Source organism: Anguilla rostrata, chromosome 5 (genome assembly GCF_018555375.3).
Source record: "Anguilla rostrata isolate EN2019 chromosome 5, ASM1855537v3, whole genome shotgun sequence".
Classification (NCBI taxonomy): Eukaryota; Metazoa; Chordata; class Actinopteri; order Anguilliformes; family Anguillidae; genus Anguilla; species Anguilla rostrata.
The window spans coordinates 59,921,468-59,936,114 of record NC_057937.1 but is presented as its reverse complement, the minus strand read 5'-3'; the positions used below and the strand labels follow the sequence as shown (position 1 = coordinate 59,936,114).

The 14,647-nt window shown below is 48.8% G+C and overlaps 1 protein-coding gene across 1 annotated transcript in view; it reads left to right on the top strand.

The window, feature by feature from the left end:
• The window catches only part of marchf1 (membrane-associated ring finger (C3HC4) 1), a 55,574-nt gene extending 52,369 nt beyond the window's left edge, over positions 1–3,205 (top strand). The window contains exons 4-5 of the mRNA XM_064337483.1: positions 540–619; positions 2,015–3,205. Of these exons, the coding sequence (XP_064193553.1) occupies positions 540–619; positions 2,015–2,807 (873 nt within the window). The 3' untranslated portion in view covers positions 2,808–3,205. The remainder of the gene's footprint in view (positions 1–539; positions 620–2,014) is intronic.
• The last annotated feature ends 11,442 nt before the right edge of the window (positions 3,206–14,647 follow it).

Here is a 14,647-nt window from a genome sequence, read left to right as displayed (position 1 = left end):
ACAGCACTTAATACCCAGGGGGCTCTCTGCTTTAAGCCCAGCCACCTTGTGTTTTCCACAAATAAGCCAGTTCGGTGTTTTTTAAGCACATAGTTTATAACTTTTTTTCATTTTCAGATTCACGAAGAGATGAATCTGAAAGTAATTCTAATTATGAATCTGAAAGTAGAGTAAATATCATGGGGTTCCTGCCACTTTGCATTTTCTTGTTTGACTAACATCTGTTAGTCAAGGCAAAGACCCTGACTTTAGATGCAGCTGAAGACCTAGTTTCAGTAACCATGCAAACCCAGACGCTCAAGAATGGCATTTAAGGGGTTAAGCCGCAAACAGCGAGTACATCAAAACTTCCTGAATCTAGTTTCACTTTCTCCTGCGCTCACAGCTAGTTCTGTCTTTCTGCTATCACAACCATTTCTGTTTTCGTGCTGGAACTATGACGATTTTTGACCACCGTAACCATTTTTTAAGTTACTGAATTGTCTCCAACGATGCATTTTTGTAAGAAAAAAGTCATGTTGTACGACTGGTCGTTGCAGGCGAGCAGTTCTACGACGGGACTGGGACACACCAGCGTTTCTCGGACGTCTGTGACTCCCTCCTCTCAGGACATTTGCAGGTAGGCGGTGGGAACGAAGGACTCCGACAGACGGGGAATCTGAATCGTGTGAGCCTTTGTTCACCTTGTGCTGTACCACACTGTGTCTTCTGCCTGTCCTGCCGTGTCTTCTGTGTCTAACACAGGCATGCTGACTCCTGTCACAGCCATAACGTCTAATTCTAACGCTTGTGAGAAATCAGTCTGGTGTTGTTTTTTTTTTTTTTTTTTTTAAATTTTTATTTATTTGAGGTGAAACTGGGCTTCAGTGTCATCAGATAACATTGCAGACTCGAATGGCAGACGATTACACGGGTGCGATTCTGCCGATTCTCCAGCACTTTGCCCCCCCCCCCCCAGCTGTGAGGTTACGGGGGCAGAGGACCGTCCCTGTTCAAACAATAGCAGCTCACGGGCCCTTCAGCGCTGAGGCGCTGGCCCAGTGTTTACCAATCAGGCGGCACGTAGCGTGCGGCTGCCGCGCTTCCTGCTTAATGAGGAAATGGACGTTTTCGGATCCCAATCGCCCCGGGGGGGTCAAAAGAAATTCGGCTCCGTTGCCGAGCAGGTGCCGGGGAACGGGAGCGCTGCGCGTTCGTCGCACGCCTACAGGAAGTCCCTCAGCCTGTGGCGTAGGAGACGCTCAGGGTCTGAAGATCGGGAGCAATGTGACCGCTCGCGCTTCTGAGTGGAGGGTGAAGAGACTATGATTGGACAGACCAAAATATGAAAATAATAGTGACCTGCCCTAGTCGCTGAAGTCACTGTCCCTAAAAGAAGCAGAGCCCCAGAACACATCTCCTGTCTGTTCTGGCCCCACGATGGTGGAATGACCTCCCTGTGGAGATCAGAACAGCTGAGACACTGACCCACTTCAAACGACGACTGAATACTCACCTCTTCAGGCTGCACCTCTCCCCATCCCTCCCTTCCCCCCTGTAAATGACTAAACTTAGGGTTGTAACTAGGCAGCTGTTTCGTAGGTGACTTAGGTGCATTAACTGTCTTAACGACTACTTGTATTTTTTCCATAGACTGCGTTGTTGCCATTCTCGTTGTTAGTGTTAATCAGTTTAACCTTCAGGGTCCAAGTTGAACTATGCGGTTGTTCCCTGCACTTGGACCGGTACTTCTCTCTAGGGGTTTCGTCATACTTGTTCCTGGTTATGGTTATACATTTTGTTGTACGTCGCTCTGGATAAGAGCGTCTGCCAAATGCCTGTAATGTAATGTAATGTAAGTCTGAACCCCAGTTACACCTCAAAATGCTTTTGATCCTCCCCCCTCCCCCCTCCCCCCCCTCACGTCTGTCCGACTATCACTTCACCCCCTTTTTTTTTCCACTCTTCATTCTTCATCTCTGCATGCTGTCGCTGGCTCCGCCCTCCGCCTCCGCTTGGCTCCGCCTCCCCTCAGCTCCTCCCACCCTCTGCCCAAAGTGGAGGAGGACTGTGTGGAGGAGCGCACCCCGGTCACGGTGCTGTCCCGCTCGGGCCAGCCTGCGGGTAAGAGGCAGGTGAAAAAGAGGCACAGGAGGAAGCGGGACGTCCCGCGGGGGGGCGGGGAAAACAGCGGGGGCTCCGACCCCCAGGAGGAGTGCGTCAAGTACCGCGGCAACCCCCGGCGGGAGAGAGACTCCTCCGACTCCTCCTCGGACGAGGAGGAGAGCTGGCGGGAGGCGCATAACTGGGTTCGGGAGCGTCCCAGGAGGGGCCGGGGGGGCCGGGGGCGCCGGGACCGGGAGCAGGCCTGGGACGAAGGGCGGGACATGGAGCTGGTGTCGGTGGAGTCCCGGGACGGTCCCAAAACAAACGAGGGGGCCCGCACCACCCCGCCGTCCATGGGGCAGGAAGAGGCCGGCCGCCCGGGCCTGAAGAACCGACGGAAACCCCCGGCCAATCAGGAAGAGCGCGGGCCAAGCCCCGCCCCCTCGGCCTCACAGAAGGCGAAGTCCGGGAGCTTCGAGGAGATTCTGAGCAGTGGGCGGAGCCATGGAAGCTCCTCCCCCCAGGAGGAAGACTGCATCACCAGGATGTACGAGGAGATTGAGGCTGGGGAGGTCGCCCTGTTCGCCGCCCCCTGCCCCCCCTCGTCCCCCCCAGGCCTGAATTCGGCCTGTCCGGCCGGCAACAGCAGCACAGCCCAGCGGCTCCAGTGCTCGGACGATGAGTTAGAAGTGTGCAGGTCAGTCCGCTCTGTAGCACCCTGAAGAGAAGTAGCCTGCCCCCCCCCCCACTAGACAAATATCCCCTCCCCCCTACCGGATAGAACCCCCCGTTTTCCAGAAGGGGATTTGCCGAACCAAGACGTAGTTCACGGCCGGATTAGCGAATCGCGGGGAGGGTGGAGACACTGTGCTCTGTCGAACCCTGACCGCCCATGAAAACAACCCACGAGTATAAAAGCCGGCTTGATAATTAGCTGAATGTTAACGTGACTGTGTTTGGCATGTCCAATCACAGCACAGTGTGCGATGCTCAGAAAAGGCATATTGACTCAAATCCGTTAACAATGATGACGAGCAGAGAAGTGAATTGACCGTGCTGTCAGTACTTATGTTGTCCGTCTTCACTAATAGACAAGAGCCGGAATGGCTTGTTGCCCCATCCCTGCACTTCTTGGTAAATTGTATTTGTCCTAATACTCTAGCTTAATCTTCTGCCTAGTTTGGCTTTGCAGATGTTAGACCAGGATAGTGTTCATTGTTCTCAGCTAGAAATAGCTGTACAAAATAAGTAATTGTACCTTACTGAACCCGTGTTCAGCAGTTGTCTACGATCATGAAAATGCACTTCTTGTACGTCGCTTTGGATAAAAGCGTCTGCCAAATGAATGTAATGTAATGTAATGAATGGACGTTGTTTTCATTATGAGCCTCTAAATGCCTTCACCTCAGCTGGTGGTAAAACACAAGAGTGCTGCTGTTACTCAAGGAGGAGACGTCCGTTCGAGTGAGCGATCAATCAGCCCTTCAGTCTGCCAGTCAATCATTCGAGCAAGCAATTAACCAGTCACATTCAGTCAGTTAATCAATCAGTCAAACGGTCAGTTAGTCAGTCAAACGGTCAGTTAGTCAGTCCGCCGGGCATGAAGTGAGGGAGAGAGTTCCTTCCTTTACTGGAAACACACTTCTGGGTATTGGAGGGGACAGTACAAGCATGAGTGCTCGTAACTGCTTTGACCGTGAGGATGTTGTGTTGAATAGTCTTTCAAATGTGTGACACCGTTTTTTTATTTTGGTGGTAGCATTTCCTCATCTGGTCGCGCATTTCGGTAAATGAAGCCATTTCTGCATTTTCGCTGCGGCACTTCTGAGCAGCGCGGCATCTGCGTGAGGTGCGTCTGTGCTACAGGCTGCTTCCACTTCCCCCTCTCTCTCGCTCTCTCTCTCTCTGTCCCCCCATTGCTCTCTCTTCCGCACTCTCTCAATCTATCTCTCTCTCTCTCTCTCTCACGCACACACACACACACTCTCTCAAATTCAAAAGTCTTGGCTCAAAAAATTGGCACGACAAGATATTTCTTATATTGCCAAAGCACAAGCATATACAAAGGAATGAACATATACAAGGAGCACATCCTCTCGCTCTCTCCTTAACTCTCTCTCCCTCCTCTGTCCCTCTCTCCTTCCCTCTGTCTCTCCCCCGCTCTCTCCTTCTCTTTCTGTCTGTCTCTCCCTTTTTCTTTCTCCCTCTGTCACTCTCCCTCCATCTCCCTCCCTCCCTCTGACCCGCTGTCTCCCGCTGTCTCTCCCTCTCTCCCTCAATCTCTCCCTCTCTCCTTCCCTCTCTCTCTTTCCCTCTCCTGCCCGCCCTCCCTCTGTTTCTCCCACTGTCTCTCTCTCTCCTGCCCTCCCTCCCTCGCTCTCTTTCACACTGTCTCTCTCTCTCTCCCTCCCTCCCTCTCTCTCTTTCCCTCTCCCGCCCTCCCTCCCTCCCTCTGTCTCCCCCACTGTCTCTGTCTCTCCTGCCCTCCCTCCCTCTCTCTCTTTCCCACCCTTTCTCTCTCCCTCCCTCTCTCCGTCTCTCTCTCTCTCCCTCCCTCTCTCCCTCTCTCTATCTCTCACTCCCTCACAGTGGGCTGCAGTTTTCATGGCTCAGATGAGCGTTTGCTTCTGCCTGACGGCGTCTTTATTTGACGCTGTTGAGAATCGGTTTTCCAGCTAACGTGTTGCTTTGTGTCATTCCTTGTGCTGTTTCTGCGCCACAAAACGCCCTTTAATCGAGCAGATATTTAACACGGCAAAGCGTGTCCCGTGTAATTAAACCATCGATCTCTCGGTGACTGTTTAATTCCTGGTCTTATTGCGGTTAAAAAAAACCAGCGAGCTTTTTGTTGTTGTTCTGTTGCCTTAAAAAATAAAAAAAGGATATAAATTTGAAATATAATCGAAGCCAAATAAGGAAGAAAAAACACAGTAGTTGTTGAGTGGAGAAAAATGCAGCCGGGCCTGTGTTTGCTTACTGTGTGGTTTTGATTTTTATCAGCCTTCTCTAAAATTTCAGAAGATAGATTTCTCTATCACTGCACTGCATTCTGACTGTGTTGTATTGCTACCTCTTAAAATATCCACTTCATCTTCAAAGAGCGTTTGTACATTTTTGCCTTGCAATTCTGCTGTAGATTGTAGAGGTCCCATTTGACCAGAGCTGGAAAGTCCAGGGGTCAGAAAGTAAAAGTCCTGCCGTGTGTTTCTTCCAACCGGTGAACTGATTTCAGTAATTAGTTCTACCTCCTGGCTGAAGAACTGTGCTAATCGGCAAATCTGGGAGATGGGAACAAAACACCGGGGAGGATTTTTTATTTTCTGGACCTGGATTTTCCACTTCCGCCGCGAACAGTGAACGATCTCAGGTGGAATTGAAGACGGGCAACATTGCCCTACTGTAGGGGTGTCCATTCATGTCCGAAAAGGGCCGGTGTGGGTGCAGTTTTTTTTTTTTTTAGCCCGGCACTAAGACACCTGATTCTGCTTGTGAAGGTCTTGATTGAAGACTGTGACTAGTTAATGTAATCATACTGCTGGGCTAACACAAAAACCAGCACCCACACTGGTCCTTTCCGGAAGAGACCGGAAATCCTAGCCCTGCACAACTTTTCGCTCACGATTTTTCATTCACTTTTCACAGCCTTCCCTCTTATCCTAACCTTTACTTCACGTTCACTTTACGTTCTCTTTTCAAACCGCCCCCCCCCCGCCCCCCCGTCGTTTCCTTGTGGTGTACAGTTCGGCAGATTTGCGCCCGTTCGTAATACCGCACGAAGACTAAGGCGCGAACCCGTCCATTCTGCAGTGCTGTTTTGGGAACGGGGCGTCCCGTAGCGGTGATGCAGTGTGTGTGTGTGTGTGTGTGTGTGTGTGTGTGTGTGTGTGTGGGGGGCCTCTGCATCCTGTAGCGGTGATGCGGTGTGTGTGTGTGTGTGTGTGAGTCGTGTTGCTGTGTGTGTGGGTGTGAGAGAGGAGTGTGCGTGGCCTGGGGCCGCGCTGATGTGGTGCGGTTCTCTCTTGCCTGAAGTCTGCTGCGAGGGATGAGGACTGCCTCATCCGCTCCCGCTGCATGCGGGTAGCCTGCGTTCGTGCCAGGGCTGCTGCCCAGTGGACAAGAGCTCGCACGCGCTGCTCTGAGCTGTGCAAGTGCTGACTTCATCATGCAGGTGCAGCTGAAGCGCTGCGCAGGTAGGGGCGCGCCTGCCCGCATGACCCTGTCCCGGGGGCCTGCCCGCACTGACCTCTGCCCCGCACTGACCTGCCTCCGCTGTCCTGTCCCCCTGCTGCCTGCTGCTGTGTCCTGACTGACCCTGCCTGCATGATGCCCCCTGGACCCCCCCCGCCTGACCTGCCCGCTGCCCTTCCCCCACTGCCCTGCCCGCACTGACCCTGCCCCGCGAGCTGCCCCGACTGACCCTGCCCCCCACTGCCCTGCCCCACTGACCTGCCCCGCACTGACCTGTCCCCAGCCTGCCCCGCACTGACCTGCCCGCACTGACCCTGTCCTCCGCACTGTCCCTGTCCCTGCACTGACCCTGCCACCTGCACTGACCTGTCCCTGCACTGACCCTGCACCCTGCACTGACTGCCCCGCACGACCTGCCCCCCGCACTGACCCTGCCCCCCGCACTGACCCTGTCCCCCCACTGACCCTGCCCCCGCACTGACCCTGTCCCCCTGCACTGACCCTGCCCCCGCACTGACCCTGCCCCCGCACTGACCCTGCCCCCCGCACTGACCCTGCCCCCCGCACTGACCCTGTCCCCCCCCCCGAGCCTGCCCCCTGCACCGCCGCCTCGCTAGCCTCCCCCCCCTTACACCGGGGAGGGGTGACTAGCTACTTGTCTCTCTGCTCTCACATCGGGGAGAGACCAGTGACTGGGTGCCCAGTTGCCTGTTGCTTTACCACCCCTCCCAAAGCGAGGCTTTGGACCTGGGAACTGTCGGAATTGTAAAAGCCGTTAGTTAGGTCATCAGAAAGGCAAATACTTGTATGTTTGTCTTCATATATACACCACTCGACTCAATGGAATGGTATAGGCCGGGGTACAGAGTCACCTGCTTAGTGTGGTGCGGTTTGAGTGGGAAGTGGACATAAAGCACTGTTTTTTTTTTCCCATGGCACCAAATAATAATCCCCTTACATATGTTGTGATTTTTATGTTTTGCCGTATTGTTCATATGCCGTATGTTACATTTTTTATGAATTAATACAATAGAGAGGGGTAAACAATAACAAATCATGTTTATCCGTGAGAAAACAACAGTGCTTTCTTTGACCCCTTTGTACAGACAATGGATTGAGCGTTCTACTTTTAAAAACGAAAACAAGACAGAACAATAAAAGACAAACATACCAATGCTGCCACCTATTGCTCTGAAGTCTGTCTAAATTTGGGAAGAAGGTGCAGAAAGGAACAGCAGAAAAGGATGATGTCACTCAGGTGACATTAGCATAGCGTACCGCTAACATAACACCAATAATGTCAGCATGAAAATAAAGTATTCTGTTCCTCCCTTGAAGTAAGAGCCTTTGAATTTTGATGCAAGAACTGCTGAATTTATATTTTAAATAATCTGTACAACTTATTCCATCAGTAAATAAAAAGTGGGGTTTTACTGCCCTTAAGTGTACACTTACAATAAGGATAATTTATGAAAGCGTGTGCTCGGAGGGGAAAAAACATGTTGTGCTGTATCTTGCACAAACTCTTTATGAGACAAACGTTTTGTTACCATTCTTTCCTTTGAATGTAAAAAAACAAAAACAAAAAACAAGAACTGAAAAGATCATCAGCCGTTGAAGGCTTAGTAAAGGGGGGGGGGGGTGCAGGGATCGGCTTAAAACCCAAACACGGGGTTACGTGGGCATACATTTTCTCATATCGGCAGAAGGTGAAGCCCCTCCCATAACGGCCCAGCTGCCCCGCTCGCACTGGCCCCTCCCATGTAAGAAAACCCAGCTCACCTGCCGAGCTTCACCTGCTCATTTATCATTGAGGACGGGACACACGATCAGGAGTAATGGTTCAGTAGGTCGGGTTGCCGTGCTGAGAGGCTCCTTAAAGCTAATTTGGAACGCATCCTTCCTCTAGTCAACCACACGCTTCTTCATTTCCCTCACACTTTAACGGAGGCTAAAAGTCGTTAGCGTTGACGTTACTGCAGTATTTCTGCGTGCGTAATGTTTGTTTAAAATAATTTTTTAATATAATGTTTTCTTTAAAATAATTTTTTTGGTTTGTCGCTTTGGATTTAACCCGAATGTATCTGTTAAGTATCTATCCTTGTGTTTGCTTTGTCATAATTGGTTTTGAGCGGTGGGTCAGAATGTGTCACTTTTTTCAGACTGAAATTGAGAGAGAGAGAGAGGCTAATTTTTTCAGCTACATGAGAATGCACTGACTTTGGCCTTGGGCAGATAAATACACAGAATTTAAATAAACTATGAAAGACTTGATTAAAAAATGTCAAAAGAGACGTATGTGCCTCTCACAAAGTTAAAGACATCAAAGAGAACTGGACAAATAATGGCAAGTGTTTTCTTTTTCCAAATTAATCATTTAAAGGCCTCTGGCCCTCTGATTTTTTATCTGATTTTTTGTCTACAGAGTGTTGTTAAAATTCATAATTTATTTCTGTGTTCTGTGGCATTGAACACAATCAGCAGGAGGGTTAAAAGGACTTGAGATAAAGCAGTTAAGAATGCTTGTAATTTAATTACAAATGCTTGTAATGTATGCTGTGTACGGTATACCTTAGCTACCTTCTCAAAATTAGCTGTTTATTATTCTGTCATTATTGGGAAGAATACTGATGCTACAGATGCAGACTTGGACAACTTCAGTTTTGAGGCATGTGAATAATACTGCACTGTCTTTCCAGTGATTACTGGGTCAAGAATGCCTCTAATAAGGGACTCTGTTTGGTTTCTGGGTTACCAAATGGGATAGCGCTGTTGCCTCACAGCAAGGTCCAAGGTCCTTGGTTCAAACCCCCACACTTCCCCACACGTTCTCTGCGTGGGTTTCCTCCCACAGTCCAAAGACATGCAGGTTAGGTTAATCATGGAGTCTGAATTGCCCCTAGGCACGACAGTGTGTGCATTCCCTGTGATGGACTGTTGACCTGTACAGGCTATATTCCTGCCCAGTGCATTCTGGGATAGGCTCCAGCGACCCTGAGCAGGTTGTCAGGTCAGGGGTTAGATAATGGACGGATGGTTACCAAATGTATAGCCTAGGGCCCTGTTTTACGAAGCAGGATTACTGAGTTAGGTGGATAACTGCACTGAGTAATACCTGGAACCCTCCCAAATATGGAACTGGGGTGAAGTAAGAAGAGAATTTCTGGGTTTTACTTTTGCTTTGTGAAATACTCCCCCTTTGTCAGTCCTGGGTTGAATTTTGGATTTTGAGACTCAACAGTGACATCTTGTGGTTCTCACTGTGTACGGAGCAGTCCACAGAACTATAACGTTGCCGTGGATATTAAATGCAGTTTTTCTTACCTTGAGAATGCACACACAATTGTAATAATTTAATATTAATATCATAATCATATTAATATTAATATGTTGTTGCTCTTTGATTCCATCCCCACAACCAAAGCCATGTCACTAGAAAAAGGGAAGAGATAGTTGCAGATGTGCTGGAATAAATTTGTCTCTTTCGATCTCTTTACTGCCGAATGTTCTGGGTAAATTCTCATTCAGAAAAAAGGATGTGTGGTGGTTTTTGGTCTTACGGCTTTTTGAAGAGAAGAACATAATATATGTTTTAAATGTTGTCATGGCACGAATAACATTTCTAGAGGCCTACCACCCAGGGGCCTGATGCAGTCTTACCACCCGTGCACTGGGGAATCATTTTAATTACGTCCAGGCTACATCTTCAGTACATTGTTTTCTAAGGCGTATTACTGAACATGAATGCGTTTTATATTGTTATTAAACATCTAGCTGCTACTCTCAGTCAGAATTGTTCTGGGATTTCCTCCACCCCTGACCTGTCTGTAATCCACACCTGACTCATATCCTTGAGGACTGTGGAGAAAATAAACTTCCTTAGTCTATTGGACATTAATTCGAAAGTAAGAATGAATGTTAAGTATGACACATGAGCCAGTATCATTATCAATGACTATAGGAAACGTATTCTGACCGGACATTAGACAATAGTCCTGACCATGCTGTGGCTTACATTACAGATATTAACCCTTTAAGGTGTAAGATCACAAATACATTGTCAGTAGTGTCATTAGTAATGTCATTAGTAATCATTGTAATATTGTTAAGTGAGCATTCTAATGCTGATGTAACAGTCACCATTGGTAATTGAAAGCAATGGAGTTCTAGAACACTGACTTCCAAACATTCCAAAAAACCTGCTCTTCAAAGGGTTAATGAGAGAAACTGCACTTTGCCCTGTTATTTTCGGAAGCCCGGGGGTGCGTTTTATGGACTGTCGGCCTTTTCCTCGCAGTGGGAGAAACTCCAGATGTCCGCGAGCGAGAGGAGGAAGATCATCTGCTCCGTCACCTTCCACATCATCGCCGTCACGTGCGTGGTGTGGTCCCTCTACGTTCTAATCGACAGAACGGCCGAGGAGATCAAGCAAGGAAAAGAAAACGGTACGGCCTTAATTATGGTGTCCCGTGCTCACCGTAGGTCATCAGAATTACCTGTATCCCAAAGTAAAACCATGATATTCAGTCTGAGCATCTGAGAGTAACATGGGAAATATTACGTCTGGTACACAATTGCTATGCTACGTAATATACAGCAATTAGCACATACAAAAGGTGTTAACAAGAACTGGCCATGCAGGGCCCATCGAGACTTTGCCTGCTGCTTTTGAACATGCCAGTACACATTACATACATATACGTAAGCCACTCTTAAACTTCATTAGATTTGATATAACCTTCACATAATAAGCCTCAGTCTGCACATTTCTTTAAGCATCTTTGTCTGTCAAGGTGAGTCCACATGAGTTGTGAGTCCAATGTCTTTCTCTAGGAAGCTCTGGCTGAAAAAGGGATTTAAAATTACACACACACACACCCTCTCTCTCTCTCTCTCTCTCGCATGCACACATACACACACACACTCACACTCACACACACAACACACACACACACACACACATTTACCCTTCATATTTCGTTAGAGCCATCCCCTCTGTCTGTCTGTTGCAGGCGTGTTGGAGTGGCCGTTCTGGACGAAGCTCATCGTCGTGGCGATCGGCTTCACGGGCGGGCTGATCTATGACATATGCAGGCTATTCGCTCGGCGAGGCTGAAGCTTCAACGGATCATATTGTGCAAGACTGCCCGACACTGTCAAAAGGGGGGAAGCGCCCCTCAACACGAACAATCGGGAAGCCGACACGTCGAGTGCGGGCAGATGAACGATCACAGCCCGGGCGGCGTCCCGAAGTCGCTCCGGGAAGCACAGACAGCCGTCCGTAGTGCTGTCGTTTCCGAGATGGAAGTTTAAGGCAACTTCAGCAAAAAACTCAATGCCAGGGGAACGTCGCCCCGATGATCGTTACCAGGAACACAGAAAGCCCCTCCCCCCCCCTTATGTCTTGAATGATTGAGATGTCACGTTTTTACAACAGCATCAGACCAAAAGTTGAAAGAAAAACAGCTTCAGTGATCATTGGGAAAGTCTTATTTTCCTTAGATAAAAGTTTGTTGCACTGATATAAACCAGTATGACCAGTATAAACCAGTTTTTAAAATGGGCAATTCAAGAAATTTTAAACGGCACAGGTGAAACAGCTGTTGTCTATTATGAGTATTCAGAGGCTTTGAAAGTGAGCAAACATATGCAGTTTATGAAAGGTGGTTCAGTTTTAAGATACATTTGATAGAATACTCACATTAAGAGAGTGGTTCAGAAGATACGTTTAAAATTTGTTTTCAAACCTTTTGTTACAAACGAGTCTGATAGACGTCTTAAGCCGTTTAGTCTGGACTTCAGTGACATCACCTTAAAATGTTCCACCAGTATTGATGAGCAGCACAATGAATAAATTGTTTACACTTCTTTTTCTAATGAATTCAGATTGGGCTGTTTTGACTGTGAATGGAGAATGTGAATTATGAAAGGAATATATAATAATCCTCCAGGAACATACTATGCCAGTTAGAGCGCAGACGTCATTCTTTAATTACCTGTTAAGTGTTGGCAAACCCGGCTGTGGGTTTACTACATGTGGAATTACTACATGTACATTAAAGGCAGTGCAATAAATTTGTGAATGTATCCAACAGGGTTTTCTGCACTTTGTTTAATCATTTTTCCTTCCCCCCCCCCCCCAATTTGTGAATGTCGAGTGATATTCGCTGCTAATAATTCTGGAGAGAACGGACAGGAAGTTACCCTCCGCCAGAACACCCGGCGTGAGGTCACGGCTTCTCGCCTCGCTGCGGCGCACAAGCAGAGCTCGCTAAGACACGAGCCGGTGGAGGACACTTCATATGCAGCTTCAGCGAGCAGACTGCGGGCACCCAAACGACCAGCAGGGGTCGCTGGTGAGCAACGAGACCTGGGCTGCTTGGCGAACTGGATCCCTCCTGTGAATGGAGTCTGTACTTGCACTTGCTGTCTCTCTTGGGATTGGGTTGGACTGCCCCCCCCCCCCCCAGGGAATGACGACATTTGATCCCTAATCTCTGCAAATATGCTTTATGGTAAAGTACATACAGCACGCTGCAGGAAATGCTTTTTATTTATTTATTTATTCATTTTTTTAAATGGCCGTTTGTCATACAAATTGGAGAGTGAAATTCAGACAGTGGTAAGAAATGTGCCCGCTGTCTCCCTGCGAAAGTTTATTTGCCTGCACCCATTAAACGGGCCCATTACAAAAGCGATTTATAAGTGCTGTGCGCACGTCCCACCGCACCGTGCGTCCCCGGCAATCATTCTTCCCCCCCGGGACCTCTCGACGTCGGCGGCGGTTCGTGAATTCTGTCGCCGTGGCGACTGATGAGAGCCGCGAAGGCGTAATCTCGGCCGCCGCCGCGGGAAGCTAATCGCAGAGCGCTCAGAGGCGCGTGAAATACGGCGGCGGGCGACCTCCGTGATTTCCCTCGCGTTCCCCCCCCCCCCCCCCCCCCCCCCGGCACGGTAACTGCGCCGACGGCTTTAACGGCTTTTTGATTGCGGCCGCCACCCTCGGGCCCCGCCCAGCACGGATGACAGAGGGGAAAAGGCGCTCGGAAAGGAGGCAGCGACGAGAAGCCCTTTTTGGCGGGAAAGCGGAAAGATAACAGCATAATGACGAGAACAACAACGCTCGCCATTTTCCTGACTACATTGCACCTGGTGCTCGGATTACCCACGGACTAGATAGTATGTAACACCATATCAAGCCTGGTCTCGAAAATCCCCCGAGTTTCTGCCTCTACTACGTGACCTGGGAGGCTACTCCACACGTTAACCACTCTGCATGAAAAAATTCTTCCTAATGTCTGTATGGAAGTTACCTTTTGCTAATTTCCATTTGTCCCCTCGTTCTAACTGAACATGAGCTGAAGAATCTCTTGTAGTTCACTTTGTTGATGCCCTTTATGAATTTAAAAGCCTCAGTCAAGTCACCCGAGTCTCCTTTTACTGATCCCACACAGAAAATGCACACAGCAGTTTTGAGGCCCAGCACAGACCCGAGCACTATTTGTCCATTCATGGCATGCACTTTATTGAGCCCCGTGGGCTAATTCATCCTCTGCATTTGAACCACTCTAGCTACTCAGGAGCAGTGGGCAGCCACAGAGTCCAGCGCCCGGGGACCAGCTCCAGCTCTGAGGCCAGTGCCTTGGGCAAGGGCAAAGGCGGGCGTATACCAAACCTGACATATGTGGTGTGGGAGGAAACAGGAGTGCCTGGAGGAAACCCACGCAAACACGGGGAGAACATGCCAACTGCACGCAGGGAGGATCCAGCCGGCCAGGACTCGAACTTGAACGGAGCAGGAACCTCCTCCTGAGGTTCCACCCTCCTTCTGTGGTTTCCACCCACGGAGACATTGGGTACTGAGCTGTACGCCAAAGTTCATTTTACAGTCGTTACTGTAATTTCATTATTCGTTTGGTTTCAAAACAAAATTGAGTCAGCGAGCTATGTTTGTTGAATGAAGTTCAACTTCCCTTCAGAAACTGAAAAATATCTCATTTCTAACTATTTCCACTTCAAACTGTGGACATGGCAGATGTGTATCAGTAATGCACACGAACAATGAAATTCTACACGCTAGGTTTCAAAGTTGTTATTAGCCTTGACATTCCGCTCGATGGAGCTTTTTAACCTCCTTAACAGGATTTATTGATGTGGAACCAAAAAGGCCATCGACCATTTTTGTGACAAGAAACATCTGCAGTGAACCGAGCCTGGATATTTGAACAGCAGAAAGCTAGAAAACTTTTCCCCTGCTCACAAAATGACTTTCATATTTGACCAATCGATTATAATTCAGTTTCTCCTTTCATCGTATTTCTGTACGCCCACACAATAAAAACAGCTCCCATATGAAAAGATTACAGCAAACGCA